Raw genomic sequence first — 18,634 nt, 5'->3', positions numbered from 1 at the left:
TGCATATCTTTTAGGCGCAGAAACATATTTTACCAAATTTTTATGTGCTGCGTTTTTTTAAAAAAAAAATAACATAGCCGATAGAAATTTGGAAAAGAGTCAATGAACTCAATTAAACAGAAAACTGACTTGTTTTTTGAAAAAATCTCAAATTTAGATTTCAAAGAAAAAATAGATGCCCTTAAAACTCTATGAATTTCTAGAACAATTTGTGATTGGCACTTTTTTCGATATAATTAACCCAATTTGAGAAAAATGGATCAATAGGTTAATTTTTGATTTCGCTAGAAGATCTGAAAACTAGGCTCCAATTTCGAAACTAGAAGTTAATCACGTTTTTTCGCGCCATTTCCACGTTTGTATTTGGTGAGCAAATTTTGCCTACGTTTTAGCAAATTAACTTGAATTGAGTTCAAAAAGTGCACATTTACCTAAGATCATTCATCAAAGTATTAATATGTGTGGATGCACTTTCTGTAGTTAATAGAGCATTTTTCAAGTTTTTTTCTCAAAAAAAAAATAAATCGCTAAGACCTATATGAGAGTATTCACTACGTTCATCAACTCTTAATACAGACGTGCCCTTGATTCACTTTATACTAGTTTGATGTTCTTGACTGAATTTCAGGCAAACAACCATCAAACCATTTTCGATCCGATAAAAAAAATTGTTGGATGGAGCAGGACAGAAAAACTATTCGTAGTTCCGACCATTTGAAAAATGGGGAGGAGCTGTATTCAAGTGTTTTAATTTTTTCTCTACTTTTTGGTTTTCCACGCAAAATCAGCTACCACATGAATCATTAGTGAGTTATTGATATATCAATTCAAAGCTCTTTCAGTCGTGATTGGAACAACGTTTTAAATTTTTTTTTAAAAATTTCCCAGTGTCGAGAAAAACTGGTTTGAAATTATTGATTTTTCGTCTAAAATCGAGCGACTAAATTTATCCTTGATTTAGGCCGTTTACAATAGCTTATTTATGCTTAATTTTAATTTTTCTCGAGTAAAAATAGTTTTCAGAGATTTTTAATGCCATTTTTAGAATGAAAAACTTGAAAATATTTATTTTTAAAATTTTTTTTGAATGATATTTGTTTTTCGAGTCATTTTTCTTCAAACTCTGTTGTTTTGTTAGCTAAATAACTATGACTGTCGAATATGTCGAAATATTAGTGTAGCGTCAGATCCTTTTATCACACCACGCAGGAAAAAAAATTTTTCTTAATATTTTTAAAGACTACGGTCGGAACATTCTTTGCTACTTGCACAGTAATCAGCTATCCTTGCTTCAATTCAAAAAAAAATTGTTGTTTTCAGGCTCTTGAGCCGTAGTATCATGTGTTATTTGTTGATATTCAGGCAATTATTTTTATGACATATTTTTCTCAGAGTTGTTGGAATTCCTGATTGATAATAAATTGATAATCTGTTTACACTATAGATTTATAAGATGACATTTGATGCCAAAGTAGATGAATGCATTTACAAAATACTGTGTGAATTGAATTACCAGCACCATTGCAAAATACATCCATCAAATTCACGATTCCGTGCTACTAGGACTAGCAGGCGAATTCCCCAGGACTTTACTACTACTACCGTTCGCCAGGAAACTCGCATTACTTCCATTACTTTTATCGCCTCCCGCGTCCACGTTTTTCAAATCGACTTCTTTGGCAAGACTGTCACGATGATTTGTCACTTTTACCTCATCCATCTGATGCCCGGTAGAATCTTGAAACGAGTTGTTATTATTATTCACACCATTCAGTAGATGTTCACCGGTGAACACCGAAACTGCTTCTTCCAAAGAGGCGAAATGGTCCCAACTTGGCGGCATTTCATCGTTACAACGTGATCGGTCCAAGGTAGATAACACTCCTGGACAGGCTCGTATTAGAAAGACTTTAACTCCTTTCTTCTCTAGAAAACTCTTCACGGTGGCAAGGCTAACACAAACTGACTGGTCAATTTGCCAAACCCGGTCTAGATCTATGATGCAACATTTGGGGTCGACGGTATTCTGACCGACAACTTTCTTTTTCTCAATTTGCTCGAAGTGTTCTGAGAATGTGTCAACTATCACTTCAGCTGAGGGGAAATTTAGACCGTGGTCGAATCTGGCTATCACCAGAGCTCCTTCGCGGAATCGGTCCAGACGTATTCTTGGACTTGCCATTGGACACAGACTCATTAGCAATGAAAATACAATCCCAGATATAATACCATATTCGGCGGAGGTTAAACAGCACATGAGAATTGTTAGCACCACTGTTAGGAAATCTGTCTTTTTTGTTTTGAACAAATGAGTTATAATTTTGTAATCAAAATTGAAGATAATACTTGAAATGATTAAGGCAGCAAGTGAGGCTTCCGGAATGTATTCGAATAACGGAGATAGGAAAAGTAAGGCTGAAAAGACAACTATCGATGTGAACAAACCACCCATCGGAGTTGCAACGTTGCACTGTGAATTGACGGCCGTCCGGGAAAAACTTCCAGTTATTGGGTACGCGTTGAAAAACGAAGACGCCACATTTGCGAGTCCAATCGCGACAAGCTCTTGAGTCGTATCAATTCGGTAGTCGTTTTTGCGAGCAAAGGACTTCGCAATTGCAATACTTTCCAGAATACCCAACAGCGGAACTATCAGAAACCCTGCCTTGATATCAACTACCATGTCTACAAGTGAAACTGTAGTGTTCGTGGCTTTGTCTACGAACCCAAAAGGCGGCATCCCTATTGGAACTTGGCCTGCGTTTTCAATTTTCTCCACAGTCGAGAACTGGTGATCGCCGACCACTGACCAAATGTATACAGCAAAAGACGCAGTCAGAACTACAACTGCGTTAGAACCAATGCAGATGATCCAAAATACTTTCCTTATTATCCTAATTACATACGAGGGCGAGTCACCTGTGTTTTTGAATAGCGTCGCACTTCTAAGATATCTCAAAAACAGAAGGATGACGAGACACATGACTCCCAAACTCAAGTCCCACCAATTGATGTGCTTGATGTACCTGAACGTCTGGTACACCTGTTGGTATAAATGATCTCCGTCTATTTTATCGTTGCCTAGCAACGCACCAACTTGTCCGTAAGCTATGGTTAAGGCTGCGCCAGACGTGAAGCCAGATATCACAGGATGCGACACAAAATTAATTAACATGCTAAGTTGTAAGACTCCAATTAGTAATTGGGTTATACCTGCGCAGAATGTTAATAACACTGCATATTGAGGATAGTTTCCTTTGGTATATGCTGCCACAATTAAGGACATTACAGCCGTTGGCCCCATTGTTATGTCTTTGGCGGTTCCGAAGATGAGGTACACTAGTGGACCGATGTACGAAGAGTAGAGTCCGTACTCGGCAGGAAGACCGGCAACTTTGGCATACGCTATTCCCTGTGGCACAACAGTTAAAGCCACTGTTATTCCCGCTATGAAGTCGCGGAGTAATTTGGACCAGGAGTAAGTTTTCAACCACGTAAAGCAAGGAAAGCGTCGATTAAAAGTGAAGAAACTGTCGACACAGTTACATAAAGAGGCGCCAACACACCCCGCACTGACGTTCAAATCCCCATTGTCCAGCAATGCCGACGATCTTTTCGGCCACGTTGAGATGAAGTCACTTTCGTCGTCGTGGACTGTCGGCTGTTCGAACAGACGTGAAGATGTATCGGGGAGGTGTTGGTCAGTAACAGTTAGCCGATGGTTAAGTAATTCCGCATCTTCGTCATTTACAGTTATGGCGTGAACATTTTGATTCACTTTGATCTCCGTCATGCTATAGTTATAACTCTGGTTAGGACTAGTTATGAACTAATTAAGATGATAATGAGATGCAGCTGGAAGGAAGATAACTAGAACGGAATAAGACACTTGAAGATATGTAACGTTAAAGCTCAGCTCCAAGAAATGAAAGTTTTTGAACTACAATAATGCTTCAAAATAGATTAAAATTCTGCAAAGTATTGCAATATTGCAAACACACGACTTTCATGCAGAGATGAAACACGAATTTATTAATGGGCAGATTTTGTGACATAAAACAATGGATCGTTAATATCAAAATTGCGCCGATAGCGCAGTTGTATAGAAATTGATGACCCTTCGCTCAAAATAAGAGCGGTTATCCAAAGCAAAGTAGCACGCCCGAGGATAAAAAGAAAAAATAGTCGCTGAAAGTAAATAGAAAGCGGTCTTATCGAACCATTAAGTTTTAGCTCAAATAAAACCACTCCATTCTAAAATTTACACAATATACTACAAAATTTGATCTGGTTTGTATGTTCAGCTAAGAGTGCTTAAAGCATTACATTTAAGATGAAGTTTCACCTTAACGCTTTCGGAATGTCCCTGGTTTAACTCAAGGGCTTTAAAAGCCAGCTGAATTTTCGAACTATTGAATTCGTTCACAAATTTGCTTTCCCAATGTTAACGATTTGATTGCCCAAATAAAATCGAACAAATAGCAATAAGTTATACACAAAGTCTCTTTTAAAGATCAAATTCTAACTTCGCATGTCAAAATCAAATTTCTGTTTTCGGGAACAATTTTTGCAAATAGAGGCGATGAATACGCTGCAGAACTTTAACTTCAGCCAAAACAAACTTGACTGTTCTTTTATAAACATAATTCGCCTCGTGTTGTTCCAAAGTAATCTGCTATTTTCTTATCGCCCTCGAAACTATATTCACAACTTGTTTACTTCAAGTTAACAACCGATGTGTTTGTGGCCGATGGCGATGTTTACTTGACCCCCGTCGATTATCAACCTGGGGCAAATTTGTGTTCCTTCCAAGATGATGTTGTTGCTACCAGCTCAGCTACTTCTCCGATAATTGTAACTGATCGATTCCCATTCATTACAAAAAGCGATGAATACAACAAAAATTATCTGGTTATGACGTTGTCAATGAACTATAACGGTTAAAAGGATATGTCTAGATTAGGGTCTCGATATGTCGCACGTGATTTAAAGTGACCTTGAAAAACTGAGGTATGGACATGGTGGGGTTGTGATTGGATGAAGTCTATATCTACAATTTATCTGAAATTAAAATAGCCGATAATCAATACAAGCTGTTATACAAATAGAAAATTATGAAGAAATGCAAAACAATATCCAGACAAAGAAAGTTGAAAAAATGGTTAACCTCATTCTTGATAACTCGTAACAAACGGTCCATGTTTTACCCAAGTTTGACATTTGCATCATAGGAACAATATGTTATCCGCCCAATTTATCCCACAAATGGTGACAAAAAAAACGACGGCTGTTCAAGTGGCAGAGTTTTCCGACCAAAAAAATCATGGCAGAAAAAAATCAGGTTAAGAAAATCTTTTCTTTTCATTTTTTGTACTATGTACATCTTAAGTCGTTGTTTTCGTGGTTAAAAGGGATTGAAAGCAAGCCTCATGAACTATATATCCCAGTAGCTACATCCAACATGTTCATTTTTTTTAGATAACTATTAAGTATGTCGGTACATTACGGGCAAGGTTCAGTTGGAAAATCATCCCAGAAGATGGTTTCATGTGTAAAACAATGAGAATGAAAAAGTTTGTTAGCAACTCAGCAATCAGATCTCATATAGTATTCGGATTAGCTTTAACCTGATGAGCGTAACAAACGCTATTACTTAAATCAATGTCCAAATTGAAACTTGAAAATCATATAATAACAATGATAGCCAGTTACTGTGCAAGTAGCACGGAATGTTCCGACCATTCTTAGGAAAATACAAAAAAATTTGTGATAAAAAATGGTGATAAAAAATCCGACGAAAAAAACGAACTTAGACATATTTGACAGTCATAGTAAGAAGGCCATTCGGAAAAAAAGTTTTGGAAGAAAATTGACTGGGAAAACAAAAAAATTGTTGCTAAAAATTTTAACCTTTGATTACAAAATGGCGTTAAATAAACTCCAAAAACTACTTTTATTTGAGTACAACTCAGTTTTCATGGCTTAAAGTAAGCTATTGTAAGCCTACACACTCACACCATATTAGTTCGAAATTAGACCAAAAATTAAAAATTTCAAACCGGTTTTTTTGGCGTTCGAATCACAATTGAAAGGACTTAAATTATATATATCACTCGACCCATTCCAATAGTTATTTGAGGTAAAAAAAAACTAAAAGAAAAAACTAAAACACACCCGAAAACAAAGTTCCTCCCCATTTTTCAAATGATCGGAACAATGAATCTCCGAACGATTCGCAGAATCAAAATAGCCAGTACACATTTCGAAAAGAGTCAAAGGACGTAAGGAAACTGCAACTTTCCAAAATCCAAGAAAATTATATGACTTTAGAGTTGCTTGCAATTCAAGAACAATTTATGAGTGACACTTATGAATAAAATTAACCTAATTTGAGAAAGTGGTTAAATAGGTAAATTATAATTCGACTGGAAAAACTAAGACTTAAAACCTACAACCGAAACTAGAAGTCGCTCACGTTTTTTGTAAGCTTAAAAACGAATACGTAAAAATCTGAATAAAACATAAGGAAAATCTTTCATTCATTTGTTTTAATCGGGAGCAAATCACAAAAACACTGCATCTTCCGAAAATCTTGAAAAAAAAGACAACAAAAAGAAAGAAAAAAAGATAGACAAAAAGATGGATAAAAAGATTTGTATATGCTTAAAAATGGCAGGTTAGCAATAGGGCTTGAACAAAAACACAGCATAGCTATGTACATATAGACTCATGCTGAAACAAGTAGATAACGTAAAATTCTTAAACATGTTAACATAGGGAACTCTTAAACATGGCTGGAAATGCCTAGCTCAATTAAATAGTATATGGATAAAAAGTTAGCTTAAAAAAAGTAAGAGAAAAATATAGATAAAAAAGATGGTTAAACAGATAGATAAAAAAGATAGACAAAAATGATAGATGAAAAGATAGAAAAAAGATGGATAAAAAAATTTGAATATGCTTAAAATCGAATTAAAGTCAGAGCTTCTATGAAACTTGTTAGTGCACAGTTAAAATCTGTGATGTGGCAACTAAGCCGACAAAACATCAGCAGACAAAGCAAGTCTGACAGTTCAGTTTCCTCGCTAGAAAAATTTCAATTTCTTACAACAAACCAATGTCCAGCCGGGACTCGAACCCCAAACTTTAGGTTGCAAAGGCGACCGCGTTAAGTCAAAGTCAAACCAAGTGTAAAGGAGCCTACAAATTACTAAGAACTAATAAAAAAGCAAGTTCAATTTTAAACAGATTTGTCAGAAAATTTGTTTGTGGGGTAGGGAAGCTTGGTTGCCGATTACAAGACTATTGCTCTCGCAAAAGTAAAAGTTACCGACTCCATTAATAACAAATAAACACCGGCGGTCACAATCAAAAGACACAATGTTTCGACCAAAGTTGATGAACTAGCTAAAAAGCCGAAAACTTAAAATTTTTCTTATTTAAAAGAGAGTATGTAAGGTTGATTTAGACTTTAGCAAGTAAAAAAAAAAAAAAAACTTTTAAAGAAGCCGACATAATTGAATGTGTGTGCATCACACAGGATAAAGCAAACACACAGAATTGAATTCGACCTCTTACAGCAAAAAGGTCTATTACCCGGTTGCACAACCCTTGCAATTTCCATAAAAGTGAACACTTTCAATAAACACTTTTACTTGCGATTTAGCCTAGAAAAAAAAAGATAGTTCGTACCAATACAATGCAAGGTTTTCATGTGCGAATTCTGTGAACAAAGTTGTTTGCGCGGAAAAATGCTAGTACCAGATTGCAACACCATTGTTAATCGCAAGGATAATGAAGTTAACATTGTAAATATTTTGTGAAATATCCTCGCTTATAAGTAACTCTTTCATTATTGGTCTTCAAAAACTATGGGTAAAAAAAACTAACTAAAATCAATCGCGGTACCACTTGCGATACAAAAAAGAATGATTATGATTAAAATTGTAAAAAGAGAAAATCAGAAAACTTCAAAATACGTTTTGTCAAAAAAAAGAACAAAGGCCGAATTATCGGTAACATAAATAATCCCACGCGCTAACAACTCAGCCATGGACGCTTATTTGATACCAAACAATGGCCACAAATAAAGCAGAGAACAGATGCTATGCAATTTCCAATGCTACACAGAAATTTCCGTAAAAGTGAACACTTTCAATAAACACTTTTACTTGCGATTTAGCCTAGAAAAAAAAGATAGTTCGTACCAATACAATGTAAGGTTTTCATGTGCGAATTCTGTGAACAAAATTGTTTGCGCGGAAAAATGCTAGTACCAGATTGCAACACCATTGTTAATCGCAAGGATAATGAAGTTAACATTGTAAATATTTTGTGAAATATCCTCGCTTATAAGTAACTCTTTCATTATTGGTCTTCAAAAACTCCCACGAAAGGAAGTTTCCAACTCTCTACAACTCATTCGAACTCCCTACAACTCATTCGAACTCCCTACAACTCATTCGAACTCCCTAACTACGACTCTAAAGATATATTCGTAATAGCTAAAAAAGAAAAATTGACGAAATATCATTTGAATTGAAATATTTATTTCAACATTAGGGATACGAGGAGGACGTCTGCCCTCGTTTCACACTCTAATGAAGAATTTCGACTCGAATGAAGACTTTCGTCAGATCATGAAATGGCCAGTTCAGCTCTCCAGGGTCTCTCTCAACCTCCTAATCGTTGATCTTGCGGTTTCTGCAGCCTTAGTTCGCACTGTGTAAGCACCACCAGCAACTTTTTTGCCACATCTTTTGCAGTCCCATACTCCGACAACTTTTCGTCTCATTGCATCTCTGCCACAAAAAGTACAAGTGTACTTAGCTCTTTGCGAGATCTCAATTTTTTTAATGGTCTTCCTCAGCGACGCACCATAACGGGTTCCGTACTTGCCGACGATTCCAACCTTCTTCGTTCGTTTGGCCATTTTAGATTAACAAGATCTGAAACAATCTTGCAATTTATTTATTGATCTGAAAGAATCATGCAATTTATTTTTGGTCCCAAAAAGTAATCAGATAAAACAATATGCACAGTGAAATATGCAATATGTAACACGTATCAGCCCCTTGTAATTACGGATTGGCAACGCTTAGTCCACACTAACAAAATATGAATGCAATTTCGTATAAATGTCTTTTATGAAGAAAAGCACATCGATTGTTCTTAAGTCATTTAAAAATTGTGCAACTGTGGGCTATCCTTGTAAAAAATAAACACTTTAATCAATAAAAATCAAAGAGAAAAAATAAAGTTTGTGTAAATTTCATAAACAAAACAAAACCACTGCCACTGTTTATCTTTTAGGTAAATCTGATTGAATAAATATTAGTATGTAAGTATGTTAAAGCGCTCGGACGTATACTATTTTCTTGTATGCTAATCCCATTTCGCACTGCTCTCATAAAAACGATTTTTCAAAAAATATATAGTACTATGTTGCTGTATAAAAACAAGTTTTCCTGCACGACAAAGCTACTTATTTGACGAATTGAATACTTTTAACTCAGATAGGCCTAAATTCTTCACTCAAATTGTTTTTCAAGTAACCTCACGAAGTTATTTGTTGATCCAATGAGTAATGTAGCCAGTAAATGTAAACGGCTCAAAACAAGTTCACTCATTGGCAGCAATCTTGTATTTATTGGTGACGGTTATGCAGTGTCAACATCAGGTATAATGAAAAAAAATGTGTAGCAATATTTGGGCAAAAATTTTATGGTAATATTCAAACATTGCAGTTCTCAAGTATTGAATAAAAATATATTTTTTATCGTAATCAGAAGGTCGAGATCCTTCATCACATTATACAGTCAAAATCCTACGAAATTTCTAGATATTGAAGAGTGAAGTATAAAAAGGATATTCAAACTTTTTCAATATGGTGTACGTGGAAAATTTCTCAAATTGATCAAATCATATTTGAACAACCGCTCTCAGAGAATTAAAGTAGGAGACAAAATATCTGGCCCAATTGAAGTAACTAGCGGGGTTCCGCAAGGATCAGTACTTGGAGCTTTACTATTCTTGTTTTTCATTAATGACTTGCCATCAACGTGCGCTGACTCGAAGCCTCTTTTACTAGCTGACGACTCCAAGTTTATTCGGACTAATAGTTCGACTTCTTTCCAGTCTGAACTTTCTCTAATTTATAATTGGAGTGTTGCTAATAAAATGCCCTTCAACGTCGCAAAATGTACTCACATCCATTTTGGTAAAAACAACGATACTGCATATAACTTCAACGGCGAAGTGATTCCTCGAACAGATGTTCAACAAGATCTTGGTATTCTTGTTCGTAGCGATCTTAAATGGAACAATCATTTCAAAGCAGTTGCCGCAAAATCCATCAAAGTTCTCCACATGCTCAAAAGAAACACGTCGAGTCTGCCAGTTTACAGCAAACTCAACCTCTACAAAAGCATGGTTGCTCCATCCTTGCTGTTTGGATCAAATTGTTGCGCCTTATCTAAGATAAACATATCAGTTCTAGAGAACGTACAGAAAAATTCTGTAATTGGTGTCTCCCTCACATGAGCTACACCAGTGCTCTAACCTTCCTAAACATTCTTCCAGTTGCTTATTACATCCAACTGAACACCTTTTTACTTCTGCGGAAAATTGTGACTGATTACTTCGATTACAACTTCAGCGAGCATATTCAATTCTTCCATTCACCTCAGGACTCACGGGAAGGGCCTTCGCAAGAGTTTTCCCTGCAAGAACCTACCCAAACGAGACCTCGAGTATTGCGACATGGTCCTATAGTCAGTTTTACCAGCATTAGGCCCTTGAAAAGTTTATGTGAGCAAAATTTTTGGTTCCAAGCTACTAGTAGAAAACACAATGGCGAAAACTCGAAAAAGCAACCAATAGCGGACAAGGAAGACCTAAATGTAGAAAACAAGGAACCTATCTTTTTCACGAAGAAACAAGACAAGACAAGAATGAATTTAAACGTAGCGATCTGCAGATTCGACTTTATTGATTTTTCGAGCGTTTTTTCATATAATCGAAACGAACCAAACTAACTACCGGTTCAAAACACCTCACGATGAAAACTATATTTTTTCTTGGTTTCCAAAGTAATTCTAACTTAGTTACAATGCAACTTGATGTGTTACGGTCTTATCAGTAAAACCCATGGTCATGACTGGCATTTTTGTTTGACACATGAATTGCCCTGGTGGATGTTGCAGAAGATGTATATAGCCGAATTCGACATGGAACATTCTCAAAGTCATGTAACATTCGTCTACTGCAGTCACACATGAGGCTTAAGAAAAATAGGCCCTATAACCATTGGCTCAAGAGTCAGGGACACTATCTCTTGTGTTTTTGTACCTCAAATCAGTCGGAGCCAATTCGGTTCGCTTGTGACATGAGACTACGACCCGTTACAGCTTAAAGGCTACTACTAAAATATCCCCCCACTCTAGAATTAATAACGTCCCCATACTCAGGTCTCTAGATACCCAAAATACATGAACGCCGTTAAAAACCGGGTTGGAACAATCCGTTAAGTTACTTTTTATTAGACAGTGGAACTTTGATCCATTTCAGATGGATCAACCTAAAACTCGCCTTACCTCAACATAACGATCATAAAACACAATCTAGAAATTTAAATTAGTACTCACATTGTAGCACTCTCAAGAACCAGGAAGTAAATAAGTCGGTAAGCAACTCAAGAATCAATAGAGTAACTAAGATGAGTTTAATGTTAGTCAGTTTCAATAACAAAACAAGTTTTTTACTCTAGACTGTGAGTTCTCGTGAACCATTGGGACACTCTAGCTGTCCACCTTTCCACCTATGGTTCACTCTGGTCCAGTTAATAATAGTACTCCAGTCACAACAATCCAGTTCGTGGGAATGCGCTCGTCTCTGTTTCAGATGGGACAGCTCTACTCTCGATTATTATTGCTACTGAAATTGCGAATAGAAATTTCCCACTGATTTTTCTAGCAACTTTCCCGCGATTGTCACTCGATCGTTCTGACTTCTCTTTTCTGATTTTCAGTTATCGCGAGAAAATCGTGCATGACAGGTTCCATTCGAAATTTTGAAAAATTAAATTTCACTCCAAAATCAAGTGTTTTTTGCTTCTCTCAAGGTCAAAACTTCCGAACATGACCGACTGGCACATCATCGCCACTTCCAGTTTACACTTCCATCAGTTTCAATGGCCGAGACACTGTTGTTCTGTTCGTCTTTTTTTCTTTCTTGTTGTACGAACCTTTGTAAGTTGAAAAGGTGCTCTGTTAAGAAATAGAAATGGCGAAAACCTTCCTATTTTCTACATTGTTTACCAAAAATGACAAATTCGATAACAAATTTTCGACATCAGTTCATTCAAAGACTCATTCGACATCATTTCATTCGATGTTAGTAGGATCAACAGTTCTATTCGACACTAGTTCATTCAAAGACTCATTCGACATCGGCATACTTTTCGACATTAGTTTTTCGGCACTGTTCGTGTTCGCCCTCCGAATAGAAGAAGAAGAAGAAGAAGATAGGGTAGAGTAACTAGGACCCCACCGGATACATCCTGAAACTACTAATGAGTATAATCGAAAAATTAGCCTAATTGTTGTGATAAACTTATTAAATAAGTTTTTTGAGAATGCGTTAAAATTGTAAATTCAAACAAACGTTTTCGCACATTTTTGTGCATCTTCAGGTTTAAAAAATTCTAAACTATCTGTACAAAATGATCAAAGATTATAAAAAGATGTTCCATGTAAGTTGTAACATAATAGCCCAGCGCCTATTATTAAATAGGCGCTGGGCTTTCCTCACAGACTTATCTTACCAAATCTCGCCGTCCCAGCCAAAGGCGAGTGAAGTTTCCCTGGCGTAACTAGACGCAAGAAGGAGTAAGCCGGTGAGTCGACCCCCAAAACGACGTCACGTGGTACCACTCCTTTTTTTCTTCCATCACCCTTGTCTAACCAATTTTGAATACTACTTGAAAGTATTCATGAAGAAGAAGAAGAAGAAAGAACACCTGAATTACTATACAGTAAAAAGCCGAGGCATCAGTATAGCAAAGTGTAAATAATAAAGTTGGTTAAAATTCGTTGGTTACATCAAACAAAAACACAACATCAGAAAACTAGCAATAAACAAAACAAAACAAAACAAGTTCGGTTACAGTTCAGAAATTGGTTGATTAAAATATATGAAGTTACGGATACTAAAAAAACTTCAGTTTTAAGAATTAAGAACGAGCTGGTATTTTAAATTTACAAACAATTTTATAGATAGTCCAAACATACAGCGTATATACAGAGTATATACAGATTCTCTTTCAAACAATGTCTGGAAAATTAAACTAAATTAAAATATATAGAACTAGCAAAAACGGAAATCACGCCACGTATTTGTATTTGTACATTTTGGATTGTTTCTCTATTCACTCACGTAAAATTCTTTCAATTTTTTCTTGAATCCTGTTCTCGATTTTTCTAAATTGCGCAAAATTATGGGCAGTGAATTCCATTTTTTAGAAGTCAAATGAAAAAATGATTTTTGTAGAGAAGCGGTTGAACAATGTTTGTCAAAAATAATTTGTTTCGTTCTTTTGTTGAGGCTATAATTGGCAGTCGGTAGTCTCAATGTATTTTGAAAAGCCTTCTTTTTTGTTTGTAAGATATTGGTATAAGTATGTTATACACTTTAACTCAATTCTTTTCTCGATTCCAATGAACGATTTGCTAATGCGAAGAAGGGAAGAAGATTTAAATTTCGATCTGAAATATGTTCTTTTTAACGCACAGTTCAACTGTTTCTCTAGAGATAACACCAAAGTAGCATTAATTTGTTTTAAAAATATTGCTGAATAATCTAAATGTGATAAAAGACAATGAAGCAAGGCAACTAATGATAATGTCGGCAGTTGTTGTCCAATTGTATCTATAGTTTTAATTCCTTGTGCCATTTTTTGAAGAATTGTTTTGATTTGAGCATGAAAAGATAAACTTGAATCAAGAATAAGGCCTAAATATTTGCATTCTAATTTTTTGGCAAAGTAATGCCCTTTAATTACTATTGTATCAGTATCTACATTTTTGCTATCATTTTTTTGACAAAATGTTATAAATTCCGATTTAGATGCATTTAGATTCAATTGGTTCTCTGCAAAAAATTCCGTTAGATTATTGAGTGATTTTTGCAATCGATTCAAAGCATTCTCAGAAATTATAGAAGAGAAAAAAACCATACAGTCGTCAGCATATTGAACTAAAGTACAACCTTCATATAATCGCTCTTGTATGTCATATGTCATTAACATATAAATTGAACAACAACGGACCAAGTACCGTTCCTTGTGGTACACCTCGTTTGATTTCAATCCAGTCTGAAAAGATTCCATTGACGTTTACTCTTTGAATACGTTTGTTTAGGAAGCTAGCAATAAAAGCATTTGCTCCATTTGAAAAACCGAGAGAAAGCCTTTTTTCAATTAAAACTTCATGCGAAATATAATCAAAAGCCTTGGACAGATCTAATAAAGCTGCATGTACAATTTTTTTTTGAATCTATTTGATTTCGAATACTTTCTGTCACATAAACAAGAGCATCTTGTGTTGAAATATTTTTGCGAAATCCGAATTGAAATGGTGTCATTATTTAAAATTTGTCAAGATGTTCTGTTATTTGGGCATGTAAAATTTTTTCAAAAATTTTAGAAAAAGCACCAGTTATTGATATTGACCGATAATTTTTTGCATCCATTGGGTCATTTTTCTTAAACAAAGGGGTTACGTGTGCTTTTTTCAGTTCGATCGGGAAAATGTTCTCATCTAAGCAAGTATTTATGACAAAAGTTAAATGTGGAACTATAACTGATTGACCGTCAATGATTGCCCAAGCAGGTACGGTACAAGGTGCGAGAGGTTTTCTAACATTGATTTTTCGAACTATATCAACACATTTTTGGTTTAAAATTACGAACAAATTTTTTTTCGATAGGAACATGTTGCTGAAGAGCACTAGAAATTAAATAAATCATCGTCGAGAACATGTTTTGTGCGTCCGTACATTGATATAAGAGATACCAAGGAAGAGCGGAGAGTGTATTGCAAATATTCATTTTTCTGATAGTTTTTCTTATTGAAAGTCGAAATTATCCTCGGTAAACTTTTACCGCATTTTATATCCGTCAAAATAAATGAAGCAAAATGGTCGGTTTTATAGATTGTATCTAAAAACAAAATTCAATGCCGTTTGTTTCATAGTCACTGATAATGTAGTCGATATAAGTTTTAGCTGAGGAACTAATTCTGGTCTCATCGTTTGGACAAAAAACCTTCAATCCATATGGAATGATTATAGAATCTAAATTTTCTTTTTCTTTGCTATCCAGATAATTTATGTTATAATCGCCCAGAAGCGTAATTTTATCAGAAACTGAAAATGCATTATCTATGTTAAGCGTTAATTGTTCCAAAAAATTAATAAAGTTTGATCTGCTTGGATTATAACACAAATTAACTAACATTTTTTCTTTACTGGAAATGTTAAATGTAGATTTGCACTCAACCCACACTGACTCATGTTTTTCTTTATCAAATAAATTTAAATCAGGCCTCAGTTTCGGAGCCAATTTGACTAGTATATATAACAAAACGCCACCGCCTTTCTTTTTCACCGCTGATTGCCTATCATATCTGAACATCGCATGCGTTCTATAAATTGATTCCATAAATTGTCACTATCTTCTTTTTTAAGCCACGTTTCGGAAATTCCTGTTGGTTTTATGAATCACCCGCAAAGAGCTTCCTTTCTCGCCCCAGTTGTCTGTGTTTCAGGTGGATGCCGTAATTCCAGGCAAGACGCATCCCTGAGTTCTCACAGAAACTAGTTATCGGGACTTCAAGGACCAAATATATCAAACCAGCTCTAGTAAAATCAACAATTCACTCCTACCGCGGCGCAACGCTTCATGATCTGTTTGAAACAGTTTTACAATACAGACCAAAGCACCTAAATACAGTAACAATAGTTGCTGGATACAATGAAAACAGGCTGCATCCACAAGAATTGGAACAGCAGTGGAAAAACTTGAATAACCTCGTAACTAACAAGTTTCAGCCCAAATCACTTATCATCCCCAAAACAATTCCGAACTGCAATAACACTGAAATAAATAGCCAAATTTTTTTATTCATAATCAGGCGTTGTTTAAGTTGATAAATAGATTGAGAATGCAGTAAAATTGTAAATTCAAACAAAAGTTTTCGCACATTTTTGTGCCTTTTCAGATTTGTACACCAACATACACTCATTGTTTCACCTAACGTCAACCTAAATCTAACGCCTCAAATGTTCTGCCGTAAAGGCATCAATTTCTCGTTCTACGGTAATGATTTCTTTACTAATTTTCTTGCAACCATAATCTATAAATTCTCTCGCTAAAATGACACCGCCGTCCTTCCTCAAATGGCTACTCAAAGAAATTGCCTTATTTGTGTAGAAACATCTTGCGAGGCGGAGGTGTTTGGTGCTTTACATTCCCAGGCTACATGCATGTAAAATGCAGCAGCCTAGCCCGCAGCAGTGATTATATGAATATTTCAGCTGTCATCGCTGCACCTCCTAATTTCATTCAGCTAACGACACTCATGAATGCAATTCCCCAACCCTAGCTACAACCATACTCCCCCAAACTTACCCTCACCCTTCCAATGCCCCACACTCACAAAACTCAAGAGAACCCTCCACTCTAGAAACCAGAGCAACTCAAGACCCATGGTCAAACCCCTGTCCAGAACTCATAGAAACCTCAAGGAAATTATGCTCTGAAGTGGTCCACTGGAAACCAGTCTTCATGATCTTATCGGAAAATAAGGTTGGTTATAATTTCATTGAAACACTCAATAGACCTCTGAACATCTTAATAGAAAACATCAAAAATACCTTCGCAAGGCACGTAGCAATGATCTTTCCACACTTACTACTGTGCAAAACGAAGTCCGAAAATGAAGGATCATTATCCAAAAAAATAGCAAGGCGACTTAAGCATTGGCAAGACGGAGACCTGGATGGTCTATATAACCAAAGGAAGCCGAATGCGCTTGACAAAAGGAAGTAGAAGAAAAACAGAAACTGAAGCACAACAGTTCCATAAAAAAATGAATACTGGTGAAATATTAAGCGCAATTGCAAAACTAAAGGACCCATCCAAAAGCGTTCTTTCGCTCGATGAGATCATCAAAGGTAAGACAGTAGAACAGACTCTTATAGAGAAGCACCCATCATCTGAACCAATTGAAGAGAACTATAGTACACCAGTCTCAAATGAAACAATTCGCTTCCATCCATCGATATTTGATCAGATAAACGGTCAACATATCAAGAAAGCAGCCATGAGAACGCATGGATCTCATGGACCATCTGCTCTTGATGCAAATGAATGGAGAACAACTTCAACACACTTCGAGCAATAATTATTGAGATTTCAAAAACAATTGCAAAAATTGCCCAAAAAATCGGCAAACGAAGAACTAAATCCAGAACTTACGGAACCATATAACGCATGTAGGTTAATACCCCTGGATAAAAATCCAGGAGTAAGACCCATAGCCATAGGAGAAGTTATGAGTAGGATAATAAGACGAACAATAACCAAATGCCTAAAAAACGAACTCATGTCCCTCGGTTCAAACTATCCTTTCTGTCTAGGACAAAATGTGGCATTGAATATGCAATCCACATGTTAAGAGATCAATACAGCAAAACCTCCGCCGATGCTGTTTTACTGATAGATGCCGAAAACGCTTTCAACTCGCTAAATGGAAAGACAATACTTGCCCATAGGTGCCCAATACCTGCCCATTACCTGCCCAGTACCTGCCCAAAACCTGCCCGTTGAAAAACATCGAAAATACCTGCCCATCTCTTTTAACCGTGATTAAGAACTCCTACTCCAATCCATCCAAACTGTTCGTTAACAAAAAACTACTATCCACTAGCAATGGCCATGTTTGGTCCAGCCATAATACTCCTCATAAAACTTTTATCAGTAGACAACGTAACCCAGAAATGGTACGCAGACGACAGAAACTCAGTCGCTATTTTCAGCAATCTACAAACCGTCCTTGATAAAATTGTATCACTAAGTAAATTTTTTGGCTACCTTGTTAAAGCATCCAAATGCCAACTCATTGTCAAAGATGAAAAACTCGGTGAAGCTGAGAAAATCTTCAAAAATACAGAAATCACTATAAAGGCAGGAGCCCGAGTGCTTGGTTCAGTTATAGGAACAGAATCTGAATGTAAAAAGTTACTCTCGTTTCAACAGAATGAGGAAATCAAAATTGTGAAAAAATTAACGAAAATCGCTAAAACCTCTCCCCAAAACGTTTATGCCTGCTATACTAAAGGAGCTCAAGAAAAATTTTCATTTCTTGCCAGGAGAACGCCTAACACTATGGAAAACTTAGAAGTATGTGAAAAGATTATCAAAGAACAATTAATACCTAACTTAATCGGTAAAGACACTTTGAACCCCCAGTTCCGTGAGATATCTTCCTTAACCCTAAAAATGGACGGCCATAACATCAAGCTGCCATCTGATTATGAAAACTATCTAGAATGGTCTAAGGAAACATCACTAGTA

General features: G+C 36.0%; 3 protein-coding genes across 3 annotated transcripts in view; 1 reads left to right on the top strand and 2 right to left on the bottom strand.

Annotated features, from left to right (window-relative positions):
* The window catches only part of LOC134847567 (casein kinase I-like), a 584,249-nt gene that overhangs the window by 283,967 nt on the left and 281,648 nt on the right, over positions 1–18,634 (bottom strand). The gene's annotated exons all lie outside the window — the stretch shown is intronic.
* Positions 1,195–5,279, bottom strand: LOC134847842 (sodium-independent sulfate anion transporter-like). The gene has a single exon (XM_063865076.1). It carries the CDS (start codon positions 3,791–3,793, stop codon positions 1,544–1,546), a length of 2,250 nt encoding a protein of 749 aa, XP_063721146.1. The 5' UTR covers positions 3,794–5,279; the 3' UTR covers positions 1,195–1,543.
* The window catches only part of LOC134847564 (uncharacterized), a 318,779-nt gene continuing 312,747 nt past the window's right edge, over positions 12,603–18,634 (top strand). Inside the window, exon 1 of the mRNA XM_063864641.1 lies at positions 12,603–12,623. The gene's annotated coding sequence lies outside the window, so the exon portion shown is untranslated. The remainder of the gene's footprint in view (positions 12,624–18,634) is intronic.

The sequence above is a fragment of the Symsagittifera roscoffensis genome, chromosome 6 (genome assembly GCF_963678635.1).
Source record: "Symsagittifera roscoffensis chromosome 6, txSymRosc1.1, whole genome shotgun sequence".
Classification (NCBI taxonomy): Eukaryota; Metazoa; Xenacoelomorpha; order Acoela; family Convolutidae; genus Symsagittifera; species Symsagittifera roscoffensis.
Note: the sequence above shows the minus strand (reverse complement) of the source record. Positions and strands in the feature narration are given on the sequence as shown.

Coding starts and splice junctions, on each gene's coding strand:
- LOC134847842 (XM_063865076.1), bottom strand. CDS start 3,793: ATGACGGAGATCAAAGTGAATCAAAATGTTCACGCCATAACTGTAAAT.